The sequence below is a fragment of the Falco cherrug genome, chromosome 1, assembly GCF_023634085.1.
Source record: "Falco cherrug isolate bFalChe1 chromosome 1, bFalChe1.pri, whole genome shotgun sequence".
NCBI lineage: Eukaryota > Metazoa > Chordata > Aves > Falconiformes > Falconidae > Falco > Falco cherrug.
Genome location: NC_073697.1, coordinates 76,290,020 through 76,315,587, shown reverse-complemented (window position 1 = coordinate 76,315,587; position 25,568 = coordinate 76,290,020). Strand labels below are relative to the sequence as shown.

The 25,568-nt window shown below is 46.7% G+C and overlaps 2 protein-coding genes across 14 annotated transcripts in view; one reads left to right on the top strand and one right to left on the bottom strand.

The window, feature by feature from the left end:
• The window catches only part of LOC102055422 (probable E3 ubiquitin-protein ligase HERC3), a 55,543-nt gene extending 51,554 nt beyond the window's left edge, over positions 1-3,989 (top strand). For all 3 annotated transcript variants that reach the window (XM_055702278.1, XM_005436688.4, XM_027801651.2), the window contains 2 exons: positions 135-237; positions 2,201-3,989. In XM_055702278.1, the coding sequence (XP_055558253.1) occupies positions 135-237; positions 2,201-2,409 (312 nt within the window). In that variant the 3' untranslated portion in view covers positions 2,410-3,989. The remainder of the gene's footprint in view (positions 1-134; positions 238-2,200) is intronic.
• Positions 3,990-7,128: 3,139 nt separating this feature from the next.
• FAM13A (family with sequence similarity 13 member A) overlaps positions 7,129-25,568 on the bottom strand; it is a 133,844-nt gene continuing 115,404 nt past the window's right edge. For 8 of the 11 annotated variants that reach the window (XM_055702450.1, XM_055702464.1, XM_055702470.1 and 5 more), the window contains 8 exons: positions 24,470-24,551; positions 24,111-24,331; positions 22,669-22,752; positions 18,471-18,566; positions 16,827-16,910; positions 12,632-12,828; positions 11,834-11,935; positions 7,129-10,828 (listed from right to left, as the gene is read on the bottom strand). In XM_055702450.1, the coding sequence (XP_055558425.1) occupies positions 10,702-10,828; positions 11,834-11,935; positions 12,632-12,828; positions 16,827-16,910; positions 18,471-18,566; positions 22,669-22,752; positions 24,111-24,331; positions 24,470-24,551 (993 nt within the window). In that variant the 3' untranslated portion in view covers positions 7,129-10,701. The remainder of the gene's footprint in view (positions 10,829-11,833; positions 11,936-12,631; positions 12,829-16,826; positions 16,911-18,470; positions 18,567-22,668; positions 22,753-24,110; positions 24,332-24,469; positions 24,552-25,568) is intronic. The other 3 variants (XM_055702459.1, XM_055702481.1, XR_008730957.1) reach the window with 2 other exon arrangements.

Genomic DNA, 25,568 nt, shown 5'->3' with positions numbered 1-25,568 from the left:
CCATGACCCGTTCTGCTCTCCATAACTATCAGACATCAGTCTGATGTCAGATACTGGGGGAGATCAGGTCTGGGTTCTGCTTAGTCTTTGCTTTCTAGTGCCAGATGAAATGATGTGACTTTGGTTTTCAATAGAGCGCTGTCTATAAGGGAGACTACACTGCAACACATCCAACTGTGAGAATGTTTTGGGAAACCTTTCATGCATTTCCCTTGGAAAAGAAGAAGAAATTTCTCTGTAAGTATCTTGCAGTGGTGCAGATTTCCTGAAATTAAAGACTCAGGTGGGAGTGTGTGCGAGCTCCGGGGTTATGGCATGTTGCATTAAGTGCTAGAAGATGATCCAGCATGAATGCTTATCTCCTGACTTATCTGCTAGTCTGATAACCAGGAGAGGGAGAAAACATCTATTTTTTCCCCCTTTGTGTTCATTTTTACCCTCAGAATCGCTGGGTGATATCTGCAGTGCCAGACCAAATGCAGTCTCTCACAAGGGAGTGCAGTATCCATGTGTTTGCTTTTCCAGATGGTGAATTCATAGCAGTCCCCAGAGCCCGTACTTAATCTGGTTCCTTTTTCTGCAAGCTGAGCTTCCAGGCACCACAGGGCTTTTTTTTATGGACCATGGGGCAGTTGTAGGATGACAGCTGAGTGGAGAAGCTGGTGTATAATGTGGCAGGAAAATGAGACCACGCGTTGGTGTGACTGAGTAGCAGATACCTCTCCTCCTGATGGTGGTCACCTTGTGCTATTATGGTGGGTGGTGTGCCGAGGAGGAGAGGGAATCCTCTGCAGAAGCGGCCGTGGAAGCGTGTGTGTATGTGTGTGTTGCTTCGAGTGTCCCAGCCACACACAGATCCGAGGTGCTGTGTGTGGGTGACTGGGGAAAAAAGGGGAGACAAGGAGAAACACGTGGTTTTAAGGGCAGGTGACTCTGAGTTTGTTACTGCAGCCAGCCATTTTTGCTCCCTGGAGAGTCCTGGTGGACACCTAGTTGACCAAGAGCCAGCGATGTGCTCCTGCTGCAAAAGTGACACGTGGCTGTGTTAGGGGGAGTGTTGCCAGCAGGTCTTGCTCCTCTGCGCAGCACCGGTGAGGCTACAGCTGGAGTGCTGGGACCGGTTCTGGGTTCCTCAGTGTGCAAGGCACGGATATACCGGAGAGACTCCAGTGAAGGGCTGCTAAAACGGCTGGGGGACTAGAGCATCCCTGCTGTGAGGAAGGGCTGCGAGGGCTGGGGCTGTTCAGCCTGGAGAAGAGAAGGGTCACAGGGGGCTTCAGTGAGTACAAATACTCAAAGGGAGGGTGCAGAGAGGAGGGAGCCAGGCTTTGGTGGTGGTGCCCAGTGACAGGACCAGAGACAGTAGGCACAAACTGAAACACAGAAGCTTCCTTCTGAACATCAGGAAACATTTTTTTTTTCATGTGAGGGGTACAGAGCACTGGCACAGTTAACCAGAGAGGTTAATGTGGAGTCTCCATCCTTGGAGACACTCAAAAGCTGGAGACAGTCCTAGGCATCCTGCTCTAGGTGGCCCTGCTTGAGCAGGGGAGTGGCCCAGAGGTCGTTTCAACATCAGCTGCTCTATGATTCTGTGGCTACTGGAACGATAAAGGCCAGTGTTCTTATCTGAGGGTTTTTTTCCCCCAAAGAAAGCAGCAGCCAGCTAGTTGTCCTGCATGTTCGAGTTAGAGAAATTTGCACGCTGAAGTTAGCAGCTGTGTAGAGAGGGACCCGGGAGTCCCGGGTCACAGCAGGGGCTTTTGTGGGTAACTTCTCCACCAACCAGCATGGCAGGGACACTGCACACGGGTCACGCGCAGGGGGAGCACGGATACGATGGGGGCAACAGGGAGGAACCAACCCTGGTCCTGGCATCGAGGTGCTGTGCCTGGGAGGGGTGGCCGCAGGGGGGGTGCCCCTGCAGTGGGTACCTGGCAGCCCTGGCTTTCCTCCTTTTTATCCTGCCTGGACATAAGAGGGGGCGTTTAAGGGAAGGGGGGTGCTGTGGGCTGCTTTACTTACTCATCTGCGCGCCCCGCGATGGCCAGCACCTCCCCAGCGAGGCCAGCGGTGCCCTGCGTGGGGGCTGGGCAGCGTTTCCCTTCCAGGCAGGGTCCCGCTGTGCAGGTGGGGATGGGCTTTGCCATTAGGAGAAGCTGCCCACCCTAACTGGCCGCCTGCCCTCTGCTTCTCCTAGTGTTTCTGACGGGCAGTGACCGCATTCCCATCTACGGCATGTCCAGCCTGCGCATCGTCATCCAGTCCACGGCCAGCGGTGAGCAGTACCTGCCGGTGGCGCACACCTGCTACAACCTCCTGGACCTGCCCAAGTACAGCAGCAAGGAAATCCTCTGCGCCCGGCTGGTGCAAGCCATCGATCACTATGAGGGCTTCAGCTTAGCTTGACCGCACCGGTGTGGGAGAGGCACAGACACTTGGGTACGGAGGAAGAAAACGATGGGCTTGGCTTTATTTTTATAAGGGAATGGATCAGAGCATTTTTCGGGGAAAAAGATAATAATAATAATAATAGATTGAGATGACGCAGTCTCAGCTTGATGCTGCCAGCGTTTTGCAGGGCTTCGGCAGGGAGAGGCTATTGCTTCGAATTTTCTCAACTACTGAACAAAGTAAGTTCAGTGGGCGTTTCTGTTGTTTCCCCTCCAACTTGACATCGGTGCCCTCCTGGCTGGCAGTTCCTTATAGTTTCTTTTTATTGCCCCTACACACACACGCAGAGTTACCTTTTAATTCAGTTTAAATATTTTGATGTTCCTTGCATTTAGGCTATGGTGGAAATTGAGGATGAAATAGTGATCTTCTTTTTGAAAAGCTGTGACTAGCCCCCCCACCCCCCTCCTTTTTTCCCCCTCCATCTTTTTTAAAACGCAAGCTGGTTCTTGCTTGCTTTGAATGGAAATATCCCCTGTGCCCTTTGGTTCTTGGTGGATGGTACTGGGCAGGGATGTTATTTGTGACCCCCAGGGGTGGTGTATTAGTGATGCTCTGTCTCTTTGCACCAGGATGTCTCATGGAGAGTGTGATGATTTGGGACGCTTGGCTTGTTTTTCCTCAGTTGTCTCAAATTTTGTTTCCAAGCAGTGTCTTCTTAACAAAACCTCAAAATCCTCTGGAGCAGGGTTTGTGTTCGGGCTGGTGGAAGGACAAACCCTACCTATAATAACGGGTTTCTCAAATTGCATCTCTCTTGCGTTGTGTTTCTGTCTTGGCAAGCCTGCCAATTAGGCAGGTGGGCTTTGCAGAGCCGTTTTTCCATCCGAACTGACCTGTTATTCCAACGCAAGGTGAGGTGGCAGCTCTCACCCACTGCCGCCTTTCTCCAGAGGAGTCACGCGTGCGTGCGTGTGTGTGAGCGTGCAGGGGTGTACGAGGTGTGTACGAGTTCTCCAGTCTCATCAGGTCAGAGAAAAGAAAGAAGCATGAAATCCACTTCTGAGTGATAACCCTCTGTTTGGAGATTGGCTTTGGGTTTGCAATTACGGTTACTTTATTTTGCAAAAAGCCAATGTGTGAGAATTAGACTGGAAAGGTACATTAGGACTTGAGTAGGCAAAATCATTACCAAAAATTCTATCCTGTAAGATTGGAGAGCCTTTATCCCCTTTCCCCCAGTCTCAGACACCCCCCCCCCCCCCCTTAAATGAAGTTTGAATGATACCCCCTCCCCCATTTTTCAGGTCTTGATGTAAATCTCATTTTAAGCCTAGGGTGGTTTTGACATTGACTTGTTATTAGGACATAGTATTTATGCACCGTGTTCAATATACAGTATTGAACTTTGCACCTCATAACAAAAGGTTTTAGGCTTCTGGGTTTTTTTAAGAAAGGCTGTGGGCTACACTGAGAGCCCTCCAGCCTCTTTCTAATGCAGCACTGAAGACGAATATACAATTATATCAAATGTTTATTTTCGATGTGTGTGTACATAGTACAGTATTATGCAATAAATTTGATGTTTAATTCTGCCTGAGTGGCTGCCTTTGTGTCGGGAAGCAAAGGAGGGGCTGCTCCAGGCACCGGCACTGCCTCTCCCCCTGGTCTCACTGTACCTCTGAGCATCTGGAAGAACCTCTGCCTTGGCCCGGCTGCTGGTGAGCACCCCAGTCCATCCCCTTGTTGCTCGCTTTGGTCAAATGCTGCCCTTCCCCTTCTTCCCCTGGATTCGGCTAAAGGCGAGCGAGGCAGGAGGTAGCCCCAGCCCCGGGGGATTTGCTGTCTCCACAGCCAGAGCAGGAGGAGTTTTATCTGCCTGTCCTGGCTCAGCTGAAGTCGGGCAGGTCCCCTGCGGAAGAGCTCACAGGGAGCTGAGCCCAGGCCTGTCTATCCATCCCTGTCCCTTCATCCCCGCATCCCCTGTATTTCTTCTCCTTTCCTCTCGCCTCACAGGCACCAAGGCACACGCAGTTGGTGCCTCTCCTCATGGCGCTGAAGGCCGCCGAGGCTTCTGCAGCCTGTAGCCCCTCCTGCCCAGTCCCACAGCCCTGCCAGGTGCAGGCAGGACCCCAGGGACAATGTCCCCATGTCCCCTGTGGTCTGAGCACCCTGGGATGCACAGGGCTCCAGCTGGGTGCTGCAGGCGGCAAGGCTGCGGCGGCCCTGTGGTACCCTATGCCCCTCCTACGCTGGACTCGCCTCAGAGCTGCTGCTTCATTATTTAATAGCAAATAATTAATTAACGAGGGGCCTGTGTCTGCAGGAGCTGTGGCAGCCATACCAGAGGAATTCTAATGCCAGACCGAGCGAGAGTGGACGGCTGCGGGGGGTGTGTGGCCGAGGCGCAGCCTGGCAGCTGAGATGTTCCCTCCGGTGCCAGGGCCCGTCACCCCGTTTGCCTGGGGAAGCCCCCCCCAGAATGGGCCTGGGGAGGGGGTGCTCAGCACCCGCTTGTAGCTGCTGCGAGCTGCAGCCTGGGGACTCGGCCAGCAATGACATGGCCTGGTGGTGCTGGCCCAGCTCTGGCGCATCACTAGTGTAAGTAAATAATAGTTAACTTACTGGCTTAATACAGGGTTTCTATCATGTGGCCTCACGGCTTCAGCTTCCCTGAGTTACGAAGGAAGGGTGCTGCTCGCTTGCCTTAGCTGTGCGCCTAAACACGCAGCTCCTGGGTAGGATTAATAATGAGCTACCACGTGTGCACAGGTATGTTTGGGAGTGTGCATATATAAGTACACTTAGATGTACGTTTGCAGCATCATTTGTAATGTGTTACTTACGGTACTGCATCCGTTATACCTACTAGTAACTTACCAAACTAAAAGAAATACGTATTCGAAGTATTTGTGTTGTATCAGCAAGATGGGCAAGCTGACGTGAACCGAACAGACTTGACGCCAGACTCAGCTGGGTGGCTGGGAAACGGCTGCCGGGGCACAGGCGAGCGTTTGGTGGCAGATGGTGGCGCTGCTCAAATGCCAGATGTGAAAAGGAATTTTCTGTCAGAAAGTTTGTTTAAAAACAAAGTAAAATACTTCCCTGCCTCTGTGGGAAACGTAAATACATATACAGTTAAGAGACACATTGCAGTGCGTATATATGGATGGATCTGTATGTGCATTAGGTATATGCACATACCCTATCTATACACTTTCTAGAAAGTCAGTATAATGCATATACTTTACTGTGTGGTCCGGATTATATAATTGTGTAAGGTTTATATATAGTTGTCTATAGATACATCATATAGTGTGTATTTTCTGTAACGTCTTGCATGTTGTGTACATGCATTATCTACAATAATACATTACACACACTATACAGGTAAGTGTGTATACTTTCTATAGATACTTACACGCACAGTGTGTGTACATACGTATTTATATCTCCAGTAGCAGATGCCAGCCGTGGCGGCGGTGAGGTCTGTGTCACAGCCCCCCGGGTGGCCTGTGCCCCACGCGCCTGGCCCCCTCAGCGTGGGGCAGTGTGGTGTGTGACCCGAGGTGCGGGGCAGCGAAAGGTCCTCTCCTTTTTTTGGCGAGACCAAAAAGAAAGTTGCCAGCTCAGGGCAGCTGGGGCAAAGGCAGGGCCATCGCTGCTGCCTGGCCACTCGTGTCCTGCGCTGAGACACCCGCAGCGGCGTCTGACACGTAACAAAAACTGTCACCGAACACCTGCAGTCAAAATAGTTTTATTTTCTCATTTTATATAAAATATACACGTAACGTTTGATCCATTTATGTTAAAAAAGACACCCACCCCACCTCTACCAGCCTCCGCACTCCGATCAATTCAAATATTTGATATATACCAAGGTATTTGTGTAAATATAGCATGTTTGATGTATATACATATCCATATATGTATATGCTTCACCACTGCATGCAGGTATCCGAAGGGAGGCAGGCACAGGGATCACTCCAAACATACAAGGTTCAGCAAGTGTACAACACCCTGTGCTGCAAGGAGGTGCGCAGGCTGGCGCGACTCGACGGCCTCCCCCTGTAGCGGGAGGCGCTGCTCTGCCCCCAGCTCCGAGGTTGCAAGTTTTTTCTATGAATCTTCTGCATTTGGGGTGCAGGTGGGCTGTTCGCAATTGGACTCTGGGAGCCAGTCAGTGTGTCTTACAGCCCGAGCAAGGGGCCTTTGACACCGTGATGGTCAGAGGCAGCAATACCTCAGTAACCCCCTGAAGGAGAAACGGGAGGAGACGAGGAAACAGCGAAGCCAAAGGACGTTGAAAACCAAGCAGCCGTACGGCTCCGCACCCTGGATGTGCAGCAAGCACAGCTGGCCTGATGCAGGACAAGACTCGGGCGGGGGGCCCAGCCTCTGGCAGCTTGCTCTGCGTGGTTGCCGCCAGCCAGCAAGGGCCACTGAAGTAGCCACCTGAAGCAGCCACCACTTCAAGCCCAGCACTGGGCCAGTGGCTGGCATGGCCCAGCCCCACAAACAGGACAAGCTTCACCTCTGGGCACGGTGGGGACAGCTGGGGGCTACAGCCTGGCTCTCACCTTGGCAGCTCATTTCCAGCACCGCTGAATCACGCATTTGCAAACGTCTCCAAAGAGGACTTGGGAAGCACCTTGGGCTGGAGGACGTCTGGCAGCGCTTACCCTCTGAAACTTGCACATACCAGGAATAACAACTGAGGTCTTAGCAGAATGATTAAAAGGTAAGATGCTTTAATTTCACTGCCTTTAACATAAACATCTGTTATTTGACTGTTTACTCGAGAGTAAACAGAGTAAAACCAAATGCAACTTGTAAGGATGGCAAGTCTTCCTCTGTCTTTAAGTCTTGCAATCTTATTTTGTCTGCAAGCCATTCCTCATGTAAACAAGGGGTGATGATTTACGGTGTGGTAACACAGACACGCGTGTCTGAAATGGCCCCGGTAAATGGGAAGCCCAACAGACCGTACTGCCGTCCTACAGCAGACAGTTTGTTCTGGTGACAGGGAAAGAGGTTGTCTTATACTAACCAGCTTATTTATATCACATAAAGTACATTTTTGTACAGTACTTCACACCTTTTAAAAAACAGTCTTGTATTTAATCTTCTCCAGTCAATAGACATTGATGTTGGCATAGACAACTCATCAAACAAAACACAGAGATGTTGCTTGGATTGACTTAGGAGTGTGGTGGGGCAAACGTCATTTCTGGCTATTTGTGGTTAGTGGGAAGTCAGATCAGCTGTGGGAGATACAAAGACAACATTTTAGTGCTCAGGTCTTGGAGCCCTGCTCCTGTGCAGGCTTGGGAGAGGGGAGTTGCAGCATCTGCAAACCCAGGACAGAAAGTTGAGCATTTATACGTATCCTTCCACGACTGGAATTTAAAAAAATCACTTCTTCTCTACGATTATCTTTCCTAGCAGTTCCCTTTGCAACAAAGCAGATGATGATTATTTTTTTTTTCTTCTTGCCACAGGGAAAAACTTGAAAAGAACAGTTTAAGAATAGAGATAGCTAGGTGTGGTTTGTTTTTTTTTTTTTTTCTTTTAATGTACAATCTCAGTTAACAGGTTTTGTTACTTTTAGCTCTCAAAGTTCAAAAATAGAAACTCTCTAAAGTGCATAATTGTACTTACATTTCATATAAACTATCTGAAATTCTAGCAATATACCATGTAAACAGCGGTAACTAAGCATCAGAAAATGCTACAATCTCATCAGTTTAAAAATAAAATGGACTGTTCCCTACTTATCATTTATCAAGATTTGTCAGGGGCAAAACCCAGCAAACAAGATAATTTATCAGTACACAGTGCAAACAGGCTTTTAAAAATAAGCAGAGAAAACATACTCCTGGGAAGCCTTGGCTCACTGGAAAAATGTGTGACTATGAAAAAGGGCAGAAACTGCTTCTCCTGTCCAGATAAAGATGCTCGGATTCAGCAAAGCACCCAAGCTTCAGTCCATTGTGATTCAGCAAAATCTCAAAGGTTGAGGCACGTGCTCACCACCTGTTTTTGCTTTGCTGAACTGGGCATGAACAACAGAAAACTGAGCCCAGCGCCAAGGACTTTCTGGCAATCCAACATCCTTTCTCATCCCACACTTCTACTCGTAGAGTGACATCCCAGCCAGTTTGCCTTAGCTGCTTAGAATGACTCGGGAGAGCCGACTATGGACTCAGAGGAAGAGCCCGTACAGCTCTGATTTCCCGGGCTGCCTTGTGTTCGGATGGGTTTACCCTGGTCAGGCTTCCCTTCCAGTCAAACATCTTCAAAAAGCAGTTTTTGAGCCCATTTGTCAGCTCAGTTAACACACTTAAAGGATCAGTTTTGCCGAGGCAAAGCCCCACATCTCTCAAGTGATGGGAACTAAAGCACCTCTGAAAAGCCAAGCCCTAAATTCAGTCTTCACTGATCTTCTATAAAACAGGCAATTTGCAATCAGTAAAAAGAAAACCAAAAACCAAACAACGTGGGAGTCCCCGGCGCAAGTGCTTTCACTAACGCACATCACTGCTTTACCCATCCAGACCAGCAATGGGCACGCGCAGACCCACTGGGAGAAGGTTGCCTTGTGAAGCGTTTATGGGATCCTGGAGAGACCAAACCAGCATCGGTGCTGGCAAGAATTAACACAGCACATACAGCAAGTGCAAGGGGGTAAGTCTAAGCACCACAACCCAAATACATCTATTTGTGAGCCCACTTGCCCGTATAAAGAAGGAAAGGGGTGAAGTTCTGCGAGTCCTCTGGCACAACCTCTGCGAGGCCTGGCTATGACGACTGGCACCGCATTTGATCTCAGCCACCTGGCTTCTGCCCGTTAGCTCCCCGGGACCAACGCGAAAGCAAGGCGATACAGAAATGCTCTCCCTGGGGCAGCAGGATTGAGCCCTGGCTCGGGGCTGAGCGGGTCGTGCGTGCAAGCCTCCGGAGCGGGAGAGCGAGTCCAGGGGGCCTGGGACTGCGGAGCTGCAGGCCCTCAGCTACTTGGTACATCCCTGAACTTGCTGCCTTTCACTCCTTCAGGCAGCACGTTTGGCATGAGCACCTGAATCTTTTCTGAAAGTCATGAACAAATTCAAAAACAATGAATTGTCAAAACCCGCACCTAACACACAGGCCCTTTCCGTAGGCAGAGCACGGCTCTAGGCTTTCCGTTCCCTTGCAGTATCCTCTGCTGGTACACTACCTAAACACACCGGGAAAAGACCATCCCCTGTTGCCACCATCGCAGTGTCATTGCTGCTGCCCACATCGTCTGATAGTGGACATAAAATAATAAAATTTAGGCTAGCAAGTATGTATGACACTCACACGGACGGTTCAGCTTAGATCTTACGTTTGTGTCGGGTGATGAAGCACATGTACTAACAGGGTGGGTCTTCCAGGTATCTTCCACATACTTGACACCAGATATTTAACCAATCGGCCAACCAAAATCCCAAGGGATTCTGACTTAAAGCTTTTAAAACCTCTTTTCTTCCCAGTTGCCCACCCGTGGTCATAATGTTACAGTATTACCTTCCAAGCAGAACAAGTCGGCAAGAACCTTTCTGTATGGCTCGTTTTCTTTGCTATCCTAAAGAGATGTAGGTACTTTCTTCTATTTCAGTTGAATCTGCCATCAAAAAAGTGGGAAGAAAGTCCAACTCGAGCCTGGGCAAAACCGTAACTCACACCACCTCTGGGTGATGACGAGGAGATTCTTACAGCATTTCTCTAGAGCAACAGAAGATGTTGGACTCCAAACAGCCAGGTCAAAAGTCTGAGCAAACCTTTACTGTAGCTACAAGAGAACAGTCTTGGTGCTATCTGACCTGTGCCTTCACATCAGATCAGTCAGGGCACTTGTCTGTGAAACTAAAGTAGAAGCTATTTGATGATTTAATCAGTATTCAACCTGCTTTGCCTCTTGCTACGATATCCTGGGAAAAAAAAGAATAGCATGGCTGGTTTTGATATTCTAAATATTACAGGATCTGTAAGCAAATCAAAACAGAAGGATCCCTTCAGTGCAGCCACTGAGTGCAGTGTCATGCCTCCTGCACTGGCAAACTCCATTTTGGGCATCAGGCCTGGAAAAAAAGACTGGACAACAGCAAGGGTAGGGAGTGATGGAAAGCCACCTTTCCTCCCCCTCCCATCTCTGGGAATGGCCCATCAGTTCCCAGGGAGCTCCTCAGCTCTCCCCAGCCAGGCTTCTGCTGCATCCGCTTCATGCGTTTGTCCATTTGGTGCTCTCTCCTCTTTGTTTGCTGGCAAAAACAATCTCTTCCTTTACATGATCTTGGAGCTAATATCTCTTTTACTGATCAGGACCTCCAGCAGCCTCAGCTTGGCCTTAATCTGCTTGTATTCATTGTATTCTTCAGCCATAGGAGTGCGGTCTTCCTTCTGCACGTTCCTAGTGGGAGTGAAAGCAGATCATGAGGATTTCTGTAACAGTCTTGCCTCAGCAACCTCCCTCTGTCCCTCAACAAGACCTACAAAGTAGCTCCTCTCCTCCGCTCCTCATCAGGGAATGAGACCAAACTTCCCTCCCCTCCCAAAAAGGAATAAAAGAGGGGCAAACAAACTGCTCTAACAAAGCATGGGACGTTTGCATATCGAGGCTGAACTCAATTCTGTGGTTCCAAACGCAAAACCTTATTTGAAGCATGCCCTGATTCTCTGAAATTGCCAACCTCTGCACGTTTCAGGAGACATCTGAATGTCAGCCTGCTAGCATGGGCAACATAAAATACAGCTGCTCCGGGCTTGGCACCACATCACTTACATCAACAGGGACACTTGTGAAAAGGAAGGTGCTGTTTGATCAGGTTGGTCTTAGCTTACATGAAAGTTTTCAGTGATTTTACAAGAACCTCTAAGGATGATGGCTGGTGGCAAGAAACTAACACGGTAACTTAGGAGTATAAATATATTAAAACATTCCCTCAGCTTATTAATGCGGGACATTTTCTGAAAACAATAAACTCAGCTTCACTGAAGCAGAAATACTTGTTAAACTGGTGTCTGAATACTTCATAGACAAGCAAGAATAGGACAGAAATCTAAACATATATCGTTAGGAAAAAACCAAATTATTCTATCACCGAGAACCTATTCCACCATTCCTGGCAGCTGTGCTAGAGGCAGCGAGATTTTCACAATCTGTACTTTTGCTTTCCACTGCTTGTCCTAAGATAAAATTTTCAAAGAGGCTGTTGTCCCTGAAGTTCTCTGGGGGGCAGGGGGCAGAGAAGAACCTAATTTTAATGGGCAACTGTAATGAATGTGGGTAAAACATTGATGATGATGAAGAAATACATAATAGTGAATTCAGGTGTCTTTCTGTATCTGGAGGTCTTTGTGGATGCCAAACATTAAAAATAGCTGAAGGACAGGGAGACAGCTGAGAAATTATTACCTTCCATTTTGTCGGAAAAAATTATCTTCAAAGTCTCTCAATTTTTTCCTGATTCGCTTTTTCTCTTCCCTGACTTCTTGGAGCTGTTCTAACAGTTCAGGGCTGTTGGGTTCAAATATAAACAAGATTATACACGTGTACACAATTAGAGCAGGAAATATACAGTAACTCCACAAATGTACGGTTGTACCTATGCCAAGCAATGGAGCTGCTCCTGCAAGCAGCTCTAGCAACCTGATGTTACTTGCAACAAAAAACTCTCTGAATTTTGTTCAGCAAAACGACCATACACTTAAGCTGAAGCCTCTAAGGAGATCAAGTGTGCATTTCACAATTCACCACTAACTCCTATGAAAGAGTTATGCTGAAGATGGGTCTAGTTTTGGTGACTTTTACAAGACCAAGATTCAATGGTGACAGCTTAAGGATACCACCTACATGCGTTTGCATCAGACCCAGCTGCTAGAAACTAGCAAAGCTAGTTCAACTTGATCTCTCCAAAAGCTGAAAAGCCTTGTAGAGTACAGGGTTGTTTTCATGATAAAGCCTTGCCACTGGTGAAGTGCAGCTACTATTTAGTGCTAGAATCCAAAGATGCAGAAGTCCAATATCAGTATCATGACAAGGCAGTTTCTTCCCCAACCTTCATATGAGGGTCTACTGCATTTAAAAATAAAGCTCAAAACCGTCCAACTCAGATCATAAATGGGGGAAAAAAATTCTAGACACTTCTCTGACAAATAAAATGCTATCTTAGCAAGAAATAACTTTTTGAAGTTGTCTGTGAATTCAACATACATGGATGCTTCATGGAGATTTGAAAGCCCCATATCCTGATTGCTCCTAGATGGCATCTTATCATCCACCGGGGAAACAAAGCCGTCAGCATCATCTTCTAGTTGATCCAAGAAGCTACGCACGTTGAAATCTGTTTTCATGGTAATTGTGAGATCTGCCTTCACGTTGCTGTCCTCCTCTGACCCCTCCTCTTCCTCCTACAGAGAGGGACAGAGCACCCCCGTAACAGAACAGGTTACTGCTTTCCTTCTTAGAAACAGGCACCTCCTTTCACCACATGCACTGGGGAACAAGTACAAAAAGAGGTGGATAGGCAGAGCAAGCACTTTAATTGCCAAGCAATACGGGACACCAGAAGACCATCAGTAAGCCACCCTGTACCCAAAGCATGTCAGAGAAACTGCAACCACCAGCTCAAGACCAGTTAAGGAGACCCAGGGCAACAAAACCAGGTGGAAAAAAACCCTGGAGTTCTTAGCAACGTGTCGCTTTGTTTATGTATCCTGATGTAAATAAAAACACTTCCAGTCATTATGCATACTGTCTAAAGCATACCAGCCATCCTCTAGGTTTCCCTACAAATACACCTGGCAGCATACAGATTGCCAGGTTAAAATGTGAAACATTCCCTCAATAGATGCAGCTCAACAGCTCGCTGTAACGGCTGAATTCCAGACCTCAAACACTTGCGCAGCGATAGCGATGAGCTCAGATGTCTTTCAGTGGCCCAGATGTGGGATATGATTGACTGTAAAAGGACTGCTGTTGCTAACATGTTCCCAACGTCAGCTCTGCACCATTTAGTTGGAATACACTAAAACTGGAGTAGAAACTCTGCCCAGTGCAATTTCCCTGAAGTACACTGATCATTGGGTTGTTTCAAATTTTTTTTGCAAAATTTAGAGGCACAAGATTTGAAAGTGTCTGCTGTGCTTGCTAATTCACAGTATCACTTGTCCTGTGACACTGTCCAGAAATCATTTGGATTATCAGGGAACGGCGCCCAGTTTTCTCTTACTTACAGAGACATTTCTAGAAGGCAGTTTTCAACCTTAATATAAGGCATGAGGCATAAGCATGAGAGGAAGGTAATAAATGCCAGCATGGACAGTAAGCCTCTTAAATATGTATGTGTGTATATATATCTATCTTAACAACCACGTAACTCTAGCCAGGAAGGATTTAAGCACATGCAGTTCTTTGAAGGCTTTTGAGGTCTAGTATCACCAAAGTCTTCAAGTGTATGCAAAAATACATTGTTGCACTGGGATCAAAAAAAGCCATTTTCTTTACTTTTTTTCACGCGATTCCTTGTGAGTAGTTCAATTATTCCTACGCGACTGCTCCCATATTTCGAGCAAAAAGGGAGAAAGTAACACTAGGACCTGGCATAGTCCCATTAGATCCTCAAAGTCAAAGATTTATGAACCTGTACATTTACATGAAATCAGAGTTTGCCCAGAGTATTCTTCTTTTGTTAAAGCTCTAGGCCATGAAAATGCACCGCAAAGCCACAGGCTGAGAATTACAACTAAGGTGGAGGCTTGAGGATGAAAAAAAGGTGAGCTGAGGAGAAGTTTTGAGTAATAACAATAAAAGATACAGATAAATTGGAATACATCTCAGGAAAATCTGCAGTGAACTTGCAAAAGTTAAAGCAATATTTAGCATACAATTAGACAAAACCATTTCTCCAGATGTAAATTATATAGTTTAAACAGAAGGCCTAAACCAGCAGTCAGGTACTGTCCTTAAACCCTGCAAACAACTTCATGCTGGGTGGGGGAGGGGAGACCATCGCTCGGTGCCATTTACCGGTCCCCAAGCATGCCGCCCTGCCCTGCCGGGTAAGGGCAACCAGGGCTGAGGCAGGAGAACGCCAATCCTGCTGTGGCGTGGAGGAGGATTTGCGAAGTCAATCTAAGCAGTAAAAGCGGTGCGCTTTATTGTAGAGGAATCTCTCTGGCACCAAAGGAGGAGCTCCCGTGCCCTTTCCTGGAAGACCCAAGTTGCTTCTGGAAAGAAAGGGAAGGGACAATTTTCCTAAGCGTTGTGACAAACCGCTTCCGAGGACATATGCAAGGTGTGTTCCCCACAGATGCCCACGAGCCCATCTCACTTGCTCCACGCCAAGGCCCCAGTGCACTGCCCCTGCCAGCAAGGATTATTCTGGCCCAGAGCTCAGGACAAACCTCCTGCCAACGGAAGCCCATGGGAGGAAAAGAACGTGTAGAAATTTCACTTGTCTTGACCTCAGTGCCAAAACACTAAATCTGGATGTCACAAGACCTCTTAAAGCATTTTGCTGTTTAAAACAAAGGAGTGAATTACAAGTATTCTTAGTAAGAACTCGAATGGAAATGGCCATCTAAGGCCTTTGCTTTAAACAAGTCTCACACGGGAATCTTATTTTAAACCTGCACTGGCATTTACACTGCAAACCAGAATGATCTTCACTGACCAGATCTATTTGGCTTGCACCTACTTGGATCTTTACGCAGTCATGAAGCATCTGAATTTTCCAGAGTTACAAATATAGAATCTCCAGAGCATCTCATCATCGGCACTTCCAAAAAGCAAACTTTGCAATCGTTTTTTCAACACAGACAATATTCAAGATATCGTATCCAAATGTTTGGTAAGGCTTCACCTCAAATCAGTTCCAAGGTTTTATCCAGCTCTCCCAAATGCTTAGAAAACCAAACCAAACCAAGAAACCACAACACCAAACCCCCGAAAACCCAAGAGTGACAGGGCCTGTCGAGGCAGGCAGTGCTCTGCCCATAGCGGACCTATGCAGGGGGCACGTTTCGGAGCCTTTTGGCAATTTCCTCCCTTTAGTTCTGAATGTGGTCCAGTGCAAAGCTGCCACATGCAGCTTCACAGGGCCCTACTTCAGTGTTAATAGGCATCGAAGTGTTCACAGGCTTCAGGCTGTCACCCCGATCTTCAGTCAGAAACCCGCCAGGGTTTGCATTCCCCGCAGGTCACTGCTGAGCTGGTGTGATGCTGCCCGGCACAGCACCAGCCATGCTGCGCAGCAGAGATCACCGTAACTGACAGCTCTAAGTTCTGACTCTGGGTGCAAGCATAGGTGAAAAATAAGAGGACACACTAAAAGAAAGAAACGAACCCAAACCAAACTACCCACACCAGACCACTATTGCAGATTTGATCCAGCAGTTATCTAGAAAATACTGGTTGCTCAGTGACGATTAACTAGCCTCCAACCAGCAGCTTAACACCTTCATTCTGCGATCTGGTTTTAATGAACACGTGCCTTGAACAGTCCCATTAATATGCAATCTACTGTAACTGCCTAATAATCAAATCACCTTGGATATCTAGGTCTGCAGTATTCACACCGTTAACCAAACTCTGGCTGATTTAACGGATAAGTGACCCAAGTGTGCTGAAGCACTTTTTCCCCGTTAAATCGCAAAGGTAACAAAAGAAAGCCAGGGCCACCCAGCTCCACACTGCATGTCCCGGTCAACTGTTGGACAACTTCTCAGGGGAAGGCGGCCCGATATCACAGCTGTCTTCAGCATCAAGAATGACCACCCCACAGCAGCGCGACAAACAATAATCCTCCCATCCAAATCTAACCAAGCGTTAACTAGCAGAACCAAGTTGTTCTTACTTCCGTCCTCACGTAACTTGGTTAGAAATACCCTTCACAAGGTGGTGACCAAAGAGCCCTGGATAAAATAAGCATGTGAATGGGAGCAGGTAAAGGATCCACAGGTGCCCCAGTTGGCTCCACGTGCGAGTGTTAGTTTTGTGAGAGCTCATTCCTGCCACGGTGCTGTGTGCAAGCCACAGAGCTTTGGAGTGAGAAAAACTACCGCAAAACAAGTTAGTGTCATTAAAAAGAAAGGAGGAAAGGAAGAAAAAAGCAAGGTACAAAGGTAATTGTGATTTCTTTTTTTTAAAGCAAAATAAATTATGTGCAGGTGGAGGGGGAAGGAGAAGGATGGGAAAGAAAGCAAAGCCAGGGAAATACTGTACTCTTATCTACAAGGGAAGAATTTGATCAGAACTGGCGAGGCTTAAAGCAGCTACTGATTTTTCAGGAGGACACTGCGAAAAAATCAACACTGATGGAAAAAAATAAATCAATCATTCTTTTTCATTGGTATAAGGGGAAAATTGATGCAAACTGAGCAATTAGTTAGCAGCTGGAGGTCTTCACCTTTATCTCCTTGAAGAAGGAAGCTGTTTCGCCCTCGATAATTGGCTGCAGCAAAGGGCTTCTCCGCTTGCTGGAGGGGGAACCCTGTGACAGGTGTTAACAAGTATGTTACATTATGAACCCCTTTCTCCTCCACCACCTGCTCTCAGCTCATTCTCACCCATACATTCACTCTCAGCTCATTGCTGGACCATCAGGAGAAATCTACTTCTTAAACATGCCTGGCAAACCCCCTGAACCTTGGGCTGTTTTCTCTCAGGACACTGGACATTGCTTAGGAAGGGACATCGCTGCCAAACACTTTTAAGAAAAAAAACTTGGATGCTGGAATACTAGCTGGGCAGGAACTACAAAGGAAAGGCTGCAAGAAAATAGTCCCCAGCCCACGGCCCATACACACACCCCACATCTGGCTGGCTCTCCAGAGCTACAGTACAAGCCCAGCTAGGCTTCCCAGGCTTGGTTTCCAGGACCCTGATTTCCCACTGAATTGTCTAACGATGGTAGAGATGGATTTTCAAATGTGTCCCGCCTCTGCATGAGTCTCTCGCTGTTCTCACTTAAGGGGCTGGGGAAAGCCAGTCTTGTCTCTCCTCTGCTAGCCACCATACAATTTCAGTTTCACATCTAAATGGGATCTGACCTCTCTCTTTTCAGAGCTTTGCATTAAACTGCCCATGCACAGCTACACAGTTTCTTCCTTCTTGATTGCCAGCACCATCTTCACAGCACACATTTTGGGGAGTACTCTGCATATTCAAGGAGGATCAGCTTTTTGTTTTGTTTTAAATGCAGGACCATCTCCCACTATTTACAGAAAACAATGCCACTTCCCAGTGTGACTGAACTGAGCAATGCTGTGCCAGCCCATTCACTTCACTGCCCCTCTACAAGAAGTGGCCAGGACATAAGCGCTGCTTGGGAACAGCAAAAAAAGTGAAGGATCATACATGACAGAGTAAACAGGAACCATGATAAAACAATTCTCTTTCCACAGACAGGCTAAAAGTGTTCTGTGTGGGTTTTTTAGATCAAATAATTTTTAGAAAGTGGCCTACACAAGTTGTCTAAAATTAGAGATAGTGCATTTACTCCCTAGATGGGTGCACTGGATTCCTGGCTGGTGGCAGTGCCTCCTTGCCAAAGCACCACCTCAAAAGAGGTCCGCCACTTGCAGGATTTATTTAATACACACAAAGCGTTAGGAGACTGTTGGCCCTTTCTCTCAGCCAAGGAGACTGGTATCTCCTGCGGGACCCACACAAGTCTGTGTTCCTCACATACCAGCCTATGTAACCAAGCAGCATGGAAGACCTACAGCTCAGAGGATTGGTAAGAAAAGGGAAGTGAGGCTGTAGCCAAACACAAGATGATGAAGTAACAGCAGCAGCTCAATGGAAAGAGAAGAAACAACACAAGGTGAGATGTGCCCCATGGCTCATGGGTGGGCAGCTAGAGGCCCCTGACCAGCTTTGCGCGACTTCAGTAAACCGTGTGTCATAGATTGACTCATTTGCTTGGTCTTTGAGTGATAAGGGAGGCTGGGACTTGGCCTTAGTGACTGTGTTGTATGCAAAGTGTGGTGATTGCTGTTTCCTCAGCCCAAAACTGAAGAAATAGCCCCGAAAACAACACTCTACTCACAATGATAGGGATGGTGTTCGCTCTGGAGAGGATCTGCTTGACCAAGCGATACCTGTCATACAAAGGCTTCATCACCTGTCGTTCGTTTTTGGTAACCTGAAAAGGAAAAAGATTTGAGAACCATGAAGCTTGCAGCAGATGCTCCACTCTATAATGCATGTGCTTGTGATCGCTGTTAGTCAGAGGGGGCCTGAACAGAATCTCCTGAGGATGATGGGTTAGCAGCATTAACCCTGAAACTGGTAATGCAAGTGCTCCCATACATCATTACATCTCCTGTCGCAGGTGCCAGATGAAGCAGCACCCAAGCTGTGGGATGTCTTGTAATGGGGCTGTATGAGACAGGTTGTTTAAATGACCGGTTTAGGTATGTCCACAGCACAAAATGACCCACAGAGGCAACAGTCTGTGCCTGTAATCACGTCTACCATTATAAGGCACAACATGAGCTTTCCCACCCTTGTTCTTGTGGCTGGGGCCTCAGAGGCAATGTTTATGACGCACAAAAAGAGAAAAGAGCTGCAATGACTGGATACTGCAACGTAAGGAGTCTTTCTCAGGGTAGCTAAACTACAGGTATCACAAAAGCTGACCTGGCTTCGCTATTCCTCCTAATTTCCTGTCCAAGGCCGCAGCTCTTCATCTTTTGAACAACCTAACCTTGCTCTCCACCCCTCCTCCCAGCAACCTTGCTGAGGAGAAGTTACCACAGAGCTGAGAAGGGATGAAGGTGCCAGGGCTGTGTGGCACAGAGAAGACAGACTAGTGCTGTAATGCCCACCCCAAGCCCTCCTTACACTGCTCTGCCCCTGACTCTACTCTCCCTAGCTGTGGTCATGCTCCCTCCCCCGTGTGACAGTGTTACAAACTGCCAGTGTTTATTTCTGGTTTCTTTCAGACCCAAGCTAAGCTGAAAATCTTAGTACCGATAGTGCAGGAGAAGGGAAGACCTAACAGCTAGTAACTCATGTGGTAAAAGCAAAGGTCTGTCCAACCAGGTACTAGCTGTGAGGAAGTCAGGGTTTATTTCTTCAGTGTTTTGTTACAGCAGGCTTAGAAAACAGAGTACTCGGCAGAACCAACCTGACCATCACCTGTCTTTGTATTCAGTACTGTCTGACCCACATCCTATGACTGTCTTTCCATTAGCTCTTTTGTCTAACTTTAGATTATAAAGCTCTTACAAGGTGAAGCTTTAACTGATTCTGATGCCTATCTTCCTCAAGGCTTTTTGCTGCTGCTAATCACCAAAGCATCTGAACAGCCGCCACACAAAAATCAACAGTGTAACCCCCTAGGGAGCTTTGTACAGTCTCCTTTTCTGCAACAGAAATAGGAAGGAAGGGAATACAGCTTAAGACAGGGAGGAGATTTTAAAATGAACGGTCTTTTATTTTGTCTGCAGTTGACTTTCATTGGAGTGAGCTTCCTAAAACTTTCTCATCCTCCCTCCAGAGCAGGGCAGGGTGCTGGTTTGCAAGGGGCAGAAGAGCTCCGAGCACTCCCAGGAGTGGGACTGGCAGGGAAGAACTCTTACGAATCTGGAGGCAGCATCTTCCTCCTGATAATCAAGTTTCTTTCTTATGTTGGGGGCAGATGAACAGGGAGGAAGGAGGAGGAAGGCCTTTTTATTCCTTTCTGGGTTCAATATGAACATCCCCAAGCCTGACAAGGGGCGTACAGAGGGGCAGTCCCAGCTCTGGGGCCTGCATGCCCCACACCTCTGGAGCACAGGCCAGCTCCAACACCCTCAGGCTGGCTGTTGGTTGCATAAGTAGCACATATGGATTAGAGGGATGTGAGCAGCATCAGACAGTTCACTCGGCCCTCTCTGTATTGTGTGTTGTGTTGATCTGTTGCATTCAATGGCACTGGCTAGCAAGTTGCCTCCAACTTAGGGTATTTGTCTGCAACCCATCAAGCATGCTACTGGAAAAACTGGGTAGCCTGCCTCTCTCTCATTCTCCCTAGCTTTACTAGGTTAGCGGTTAGTAGATCAGGAGGCACAGCACTACTGTTAGCTCAGTCTCTTACTAAAAAAATAAAACAAAAAAAAAATGACTACTGAGGCTGAGAACTAAACCTTCAATTAACAACATTTCAAAGCCGATAAATAGCACTGTTCTGCACAGAAAAATAAACATAAGCCTTGGAATGGGCAAAAGATCCTTAGGTATGTGGAAGAATGGAAATAAACGACATGCCTCAGTGTCTGAATATCAGCGTGGAGAGAGAACACAGAGAATTAATTCAGGCATTAGAAGTGTATGGGGCCTGAGTCAGCCCTGCTGATTTACACCAGCACACTTAACAGAAGGCAGATTCTGAAAGAAAATGTTTATCACACAGGCAAACTGTCTCAGTAGGTAAACATAAGTAATACCAGCAAAACCTAGGTATATTTTGGGAGAACATTAAAATGTAAAAAGCCTGTTGGAATAATGGAGCCTTTGACACAACTCTGGGGCACACTCCACATGGCAGAAGAGCAGCAGCTGAGGAACAGACCACTGCTTGCATTGTCACAGCAGCTCCAGAATTTCTGCAGAGATGGTCTTTTTGGCTTAAACAGTTCAGTTCCACCTTTGCAGGTTCATCTACCACTGGTGCAGAAAGACCCGGTTGCACGATAAATGTCAGCTCCATTGTTTATCTTATTTAGTTAAAATATCTTTAAGAAAAAAAAAAAATACTTGGCTGAACTATCCCCATTCTCCTCAGGCTCTCAGTACTTTTCCACTGCTGCAGTGCCAAGCGCTGGGAACAGCAAAAGCTGATCAGCTGCAGTCCTCCTTGCCATGCAGCGTTGCTAGGTATAGACTGCTTACTTAAACCCAAACAAATTAAAAAGCAGTTGTATAAATAAAGCATCAGAAAGGGGAGGAAAAAATAAAAGGTATGCTGACAAGCTAGGCTCTGGACTTGCCCTCTTTTTTAAACAGCTTTAAGTGAGTTCACTTCAACGAGATGCCACCTGTTGATTTATGTCATTGTAAAAGCAGAAAAGCAGACTGTCTCGGGGGGAGGCAGGGAAGGTGAAGTGGATTCCCTTGTGCTGGCCTTTTGCTCCTTCACCCAAGAATAAAACTGCACGTCCTCTCATACAATTATGCTGTTTTAAGTTGCCAGTATATGTGACTGTGCAATATTAGCCCTTCACAAAGGTATTTAAGTAAATTAGCAATACTTTTTTTAAAACAATGGACAAAGGAGGAAATAATTCAGGAGCAAAAGGAAGGAAGCGATCAGGAATCCCGTGCAGCAACAGAATGACAGATTTGTCAGCTGCACTAATCAATTTGCTGCTCCCGAGCCGCTGCTCAAGGGATTAGCACCACTCTGAAATTAAGTTACTTCACCTATACAGCGGGTAGCAAAGATTATAACGCCGTCAGTGAAAGAGGAGGAGGGATTCATACAAAGCCAACAATGGTGTCCTGGAAGCCACAGTGTTTCTGCCATGGCAGGGACACAAATACTTAATCCTCTGTCTTCACAAATAATTTTCCTTTGTTAAGATCAAATGTGCAAGAAACCTCATGACCTTTGCTTCCCTGGCACTTGGAAAAAAACATTGGTTTCTCAGAAGAAGAATGAAATTGCCTTTCAACTTATGCTGGGCTGCTTAGGAGACAAACTTGCATGAACCTTTTGGCACAAGCAAATTGTGCAAATAGCAAGGTGCTGGCACCTCCCTGCAAACAGCAAGGTGCTGGGAGAAACATGCTGTAGCTCCTCCAAGAAGGAGCAATGTATGCACACCTGTCTTCCCAGTTAGCCACTAATACTAGCAAATTGCAAAATTCCTGGTTGGATGGGGGACCACACACAACTATTCACATGCAGACTATATCCCCAGTAAAGGTGGCTGAGTCCACTGGGCCACAAACTGGGTATCTGTGGATCCTGGTGAGTGTGATGCTAAAATAATGCACATTCTGCCTCAGTCAGCCTGGAGGCTCGGTCCTACGGGTATCTGCCAAGCACAGCGCCGCGTGCAGACATCGCCTTGCTGAGAACACACTCTTGGGTAGCGATGGCCGCGAAGGATCAGAGAGGTAGATTAGAGGATGCACGTGTGGTTTGAACAGCAAGAAGTCTAATGACTGTGACATCAAAGGAGCATTAGGGGGATCATTTACCACAGACAAAGACATATAAAGATGTACTTTATAAAAAAAAATGCTGCTGTACATACCGGTCTGCCATGAATGCTTTCATAATACAGCAAAGCTTTTTGAAGAGCCACTTTTTCAGCTGCTATCTGATCTCTTGTCATGTCCTATGAAGAACGGCATACAGAGAGAGGAGGAAGAAAAAAGAAGTCAAGATTCCTGGACTGAACAATATTGATCTGTGGCCTAACCGAGTCACGCCATTTTGTCATTAAAATGTTCTGAAGATGGGTCTCTGCCTTCCAGTCCTCTCTTCCCAGCTATATTGCCAAAGAGACTGTTAACATGAGTGGCACCCTATGCACAATGCAGGAAGATTAGAACCATATAAAATTTGTATATGAAGGTGTTTTATGTACATATCGGGGACTTACCAATTATCAATGTGCTCTGAGAAAACAATGGCATGCAACTTTTAATCACAGCGCCTCTTTTTCAGTTAAAATCCAACATGTAAATTCTACACCAAAACACATTTTCCTTCTTTTTCTCCCAATCTGGGGCAAGCTCCAGCACCTCTTGCAAAGCTTGCCATCTTTGCTTTGACTGCCATAAACAGACTACCAAGAACTGAATTGCAGTCAGACCATCTCCTTCTGCCAGTTCTGCTATAGAGTGAGAAGCTCTGGCAGACAGGCTGAGGGGACCAAGCCAAAAAACCAAAGGGCAGACAGTTAGGGAACTCTTTTAAGTAAGTTTGCCAGAGCTCCCCCACTGAACTTGCCTGACACCAGGCCTTCTCTCCCTATCATAGCACCAAAGACTATCACAGACCCTCTTTTAAACAGCCAGGCTGTGGATTCTTGCTACCACCAGAAAACAGCCGAACACACGCTGTGTATCATCTTCTGAAGATCTAGTAAACAAAGATAATGCTGTCTGCCCCTCTCTTACAAAGCATGCACAATTTATGTGTCAACAGACTAAAGGACTTCACTTCCAAGGCTGCCCAAACCTCAGGAACTAGCAACATCAGACACAAAGATCTCCCTGCTCACAACCCTCAGAGATCACAGCAGCTAACACAGCTCAATGCAAAACTCTGAAGAGTAGTGACAAAAACCCTGAGAGAAGAGCATTCAGCTTTGGAGCGATAACTAGAAGAAAACAGATGACCCAATGTCCAGAATCACTGGAAGACTCAGAATTTGCCAAAAGCCTTTGTGGATAACAACAGAAATAGCCAAATACAGGGCAGGAAATATTGCAATAATTCAGAAACTTTACGTGGAATATACAAGGATCAGGAAAAGCACACACAGTGACATTCAACAGAAATGAAGGTCTGGAAAAAAAATCAGGTACTAAAGGCAGAGGGAAAGAAACTAAAGCAAGTGAGCCAGGAGTAAAGGCTGTAGACTTTGCAACAAAACACAGAAGACCACAAGGCTTTCCCAAATGACTCTGCAGCCATGAGTGACCCACTTGTACTTAAAGGCCTAAATTTGATCTGTCTAAATCGTACCTTAATATCTTCAGGTCGGTTTGTCTCTGTTCGTTTTTCTTGAAGCTTCTTCTGGATAGAATCAAGGGTCGCTTCCACTGCAGGCTTGGCAGAGTTATCTGACAGGTCTTGCTTCTTGTCATCGTCCTTCTCGAGCTGAGAGCCGAAGCTCTTGGGGAGCGTGTTGCTTCGCTGACGCACAACAGGGCCAAGGTCTTCCTCCGATATCTTTAGTTTTGACTCTAAACGGGGCATTTGGGGGAAGAGGAGTAATTTTTCTATTTAAAAATGTGGCAACGACAAGATCGCTGCCTAACATCAAATTTAAATGAGGCAGAGTCCAGCTGCCCCACAAAGGCGCACCAGTGGTGGTTGCTCACCTTTAAGTTGCTTTCGGAATTTGGCCAAATCATTTGTCCATTTGAGCACTTCAGGGTTGGCTGCTTTGTCGCTGTGGGAAGGCTGGGAGGAAAAAAACAGTAATGCTGAATCTGTGTTAAACCAACAGGAGAGACCCACTGAAACAAGTATATGTCACAGAAGTAGGTACAACAGAATTCGGACCCGGCATGGACCATGAGCACTAGCTTCTGACTGGTACCCTGCAGGCCTCTGACCAGCTCATTTCAGACCTTGTTTTAATTGCTCCTCCCTGTCACAGCACTGACTCTTCAGGGCATCGTAAGATTGATTTTCTTTTTAGAAAACACAAAACTTTTGATGGCAAACATGAATTTGCAGGAGTGCCTCAGAGGGCCAGATGAACGTTGGAATCCTTGTGCCTACTGTTTTCTAACAAGACGGCACCTCCAAAATAGTTAGCCTAGCCTGAACAGTTTGAGAAGTGTTAGGGTGATGCACATATTCACACCAAAAGCTTCCTTACATCCAAAGACAGCAAAATAACGCAAATGCTAGGCTACAGCAAGCTCTGAGCATTTCTTCCAGCCTTTTCTAGTGCAGGAAGATCCTTTCAGCACATTCCTTTGTAGTTTAGATCCCCAGCAAAGCTTTATTTCCTTAAAAAGCTTTCTATGCATCAGAAGGGCATGTCAGGAACAATTAACAGTACAGTACACTGCTGCTGCTCAGCAGCACTTGACTGTGGTTCCTGGCTCAGAAGTAAGGCGGCTGTTCTCTCTCCTCTGCAATGCACTGCTGTCCTGGGAGTACCATCATGCAAATGAGATGTGCAATTGTGCTTCCCATAAGCTGAACTTTAATAAACAAACAATCAGAATAGCATAGCTATTCCTACACACTGAGTCTGTGCTTGTGGCACACAGTCTTACGTGTTGATCCAATTCTTACCGGTTTATTAGGCTATCCCTTGTTTTGCACTGATAATGCATAATGCTTGGAAAGGCAATTTGCTTAGTACAGATGCATGTTTTCTTTTTTCGGGCAGTAGCTTTTTTCATTTTTTCTTTTTCAGACCTTATAAAAGCTTTCAAGCGCTCTGTATGTTTGACAGACTTG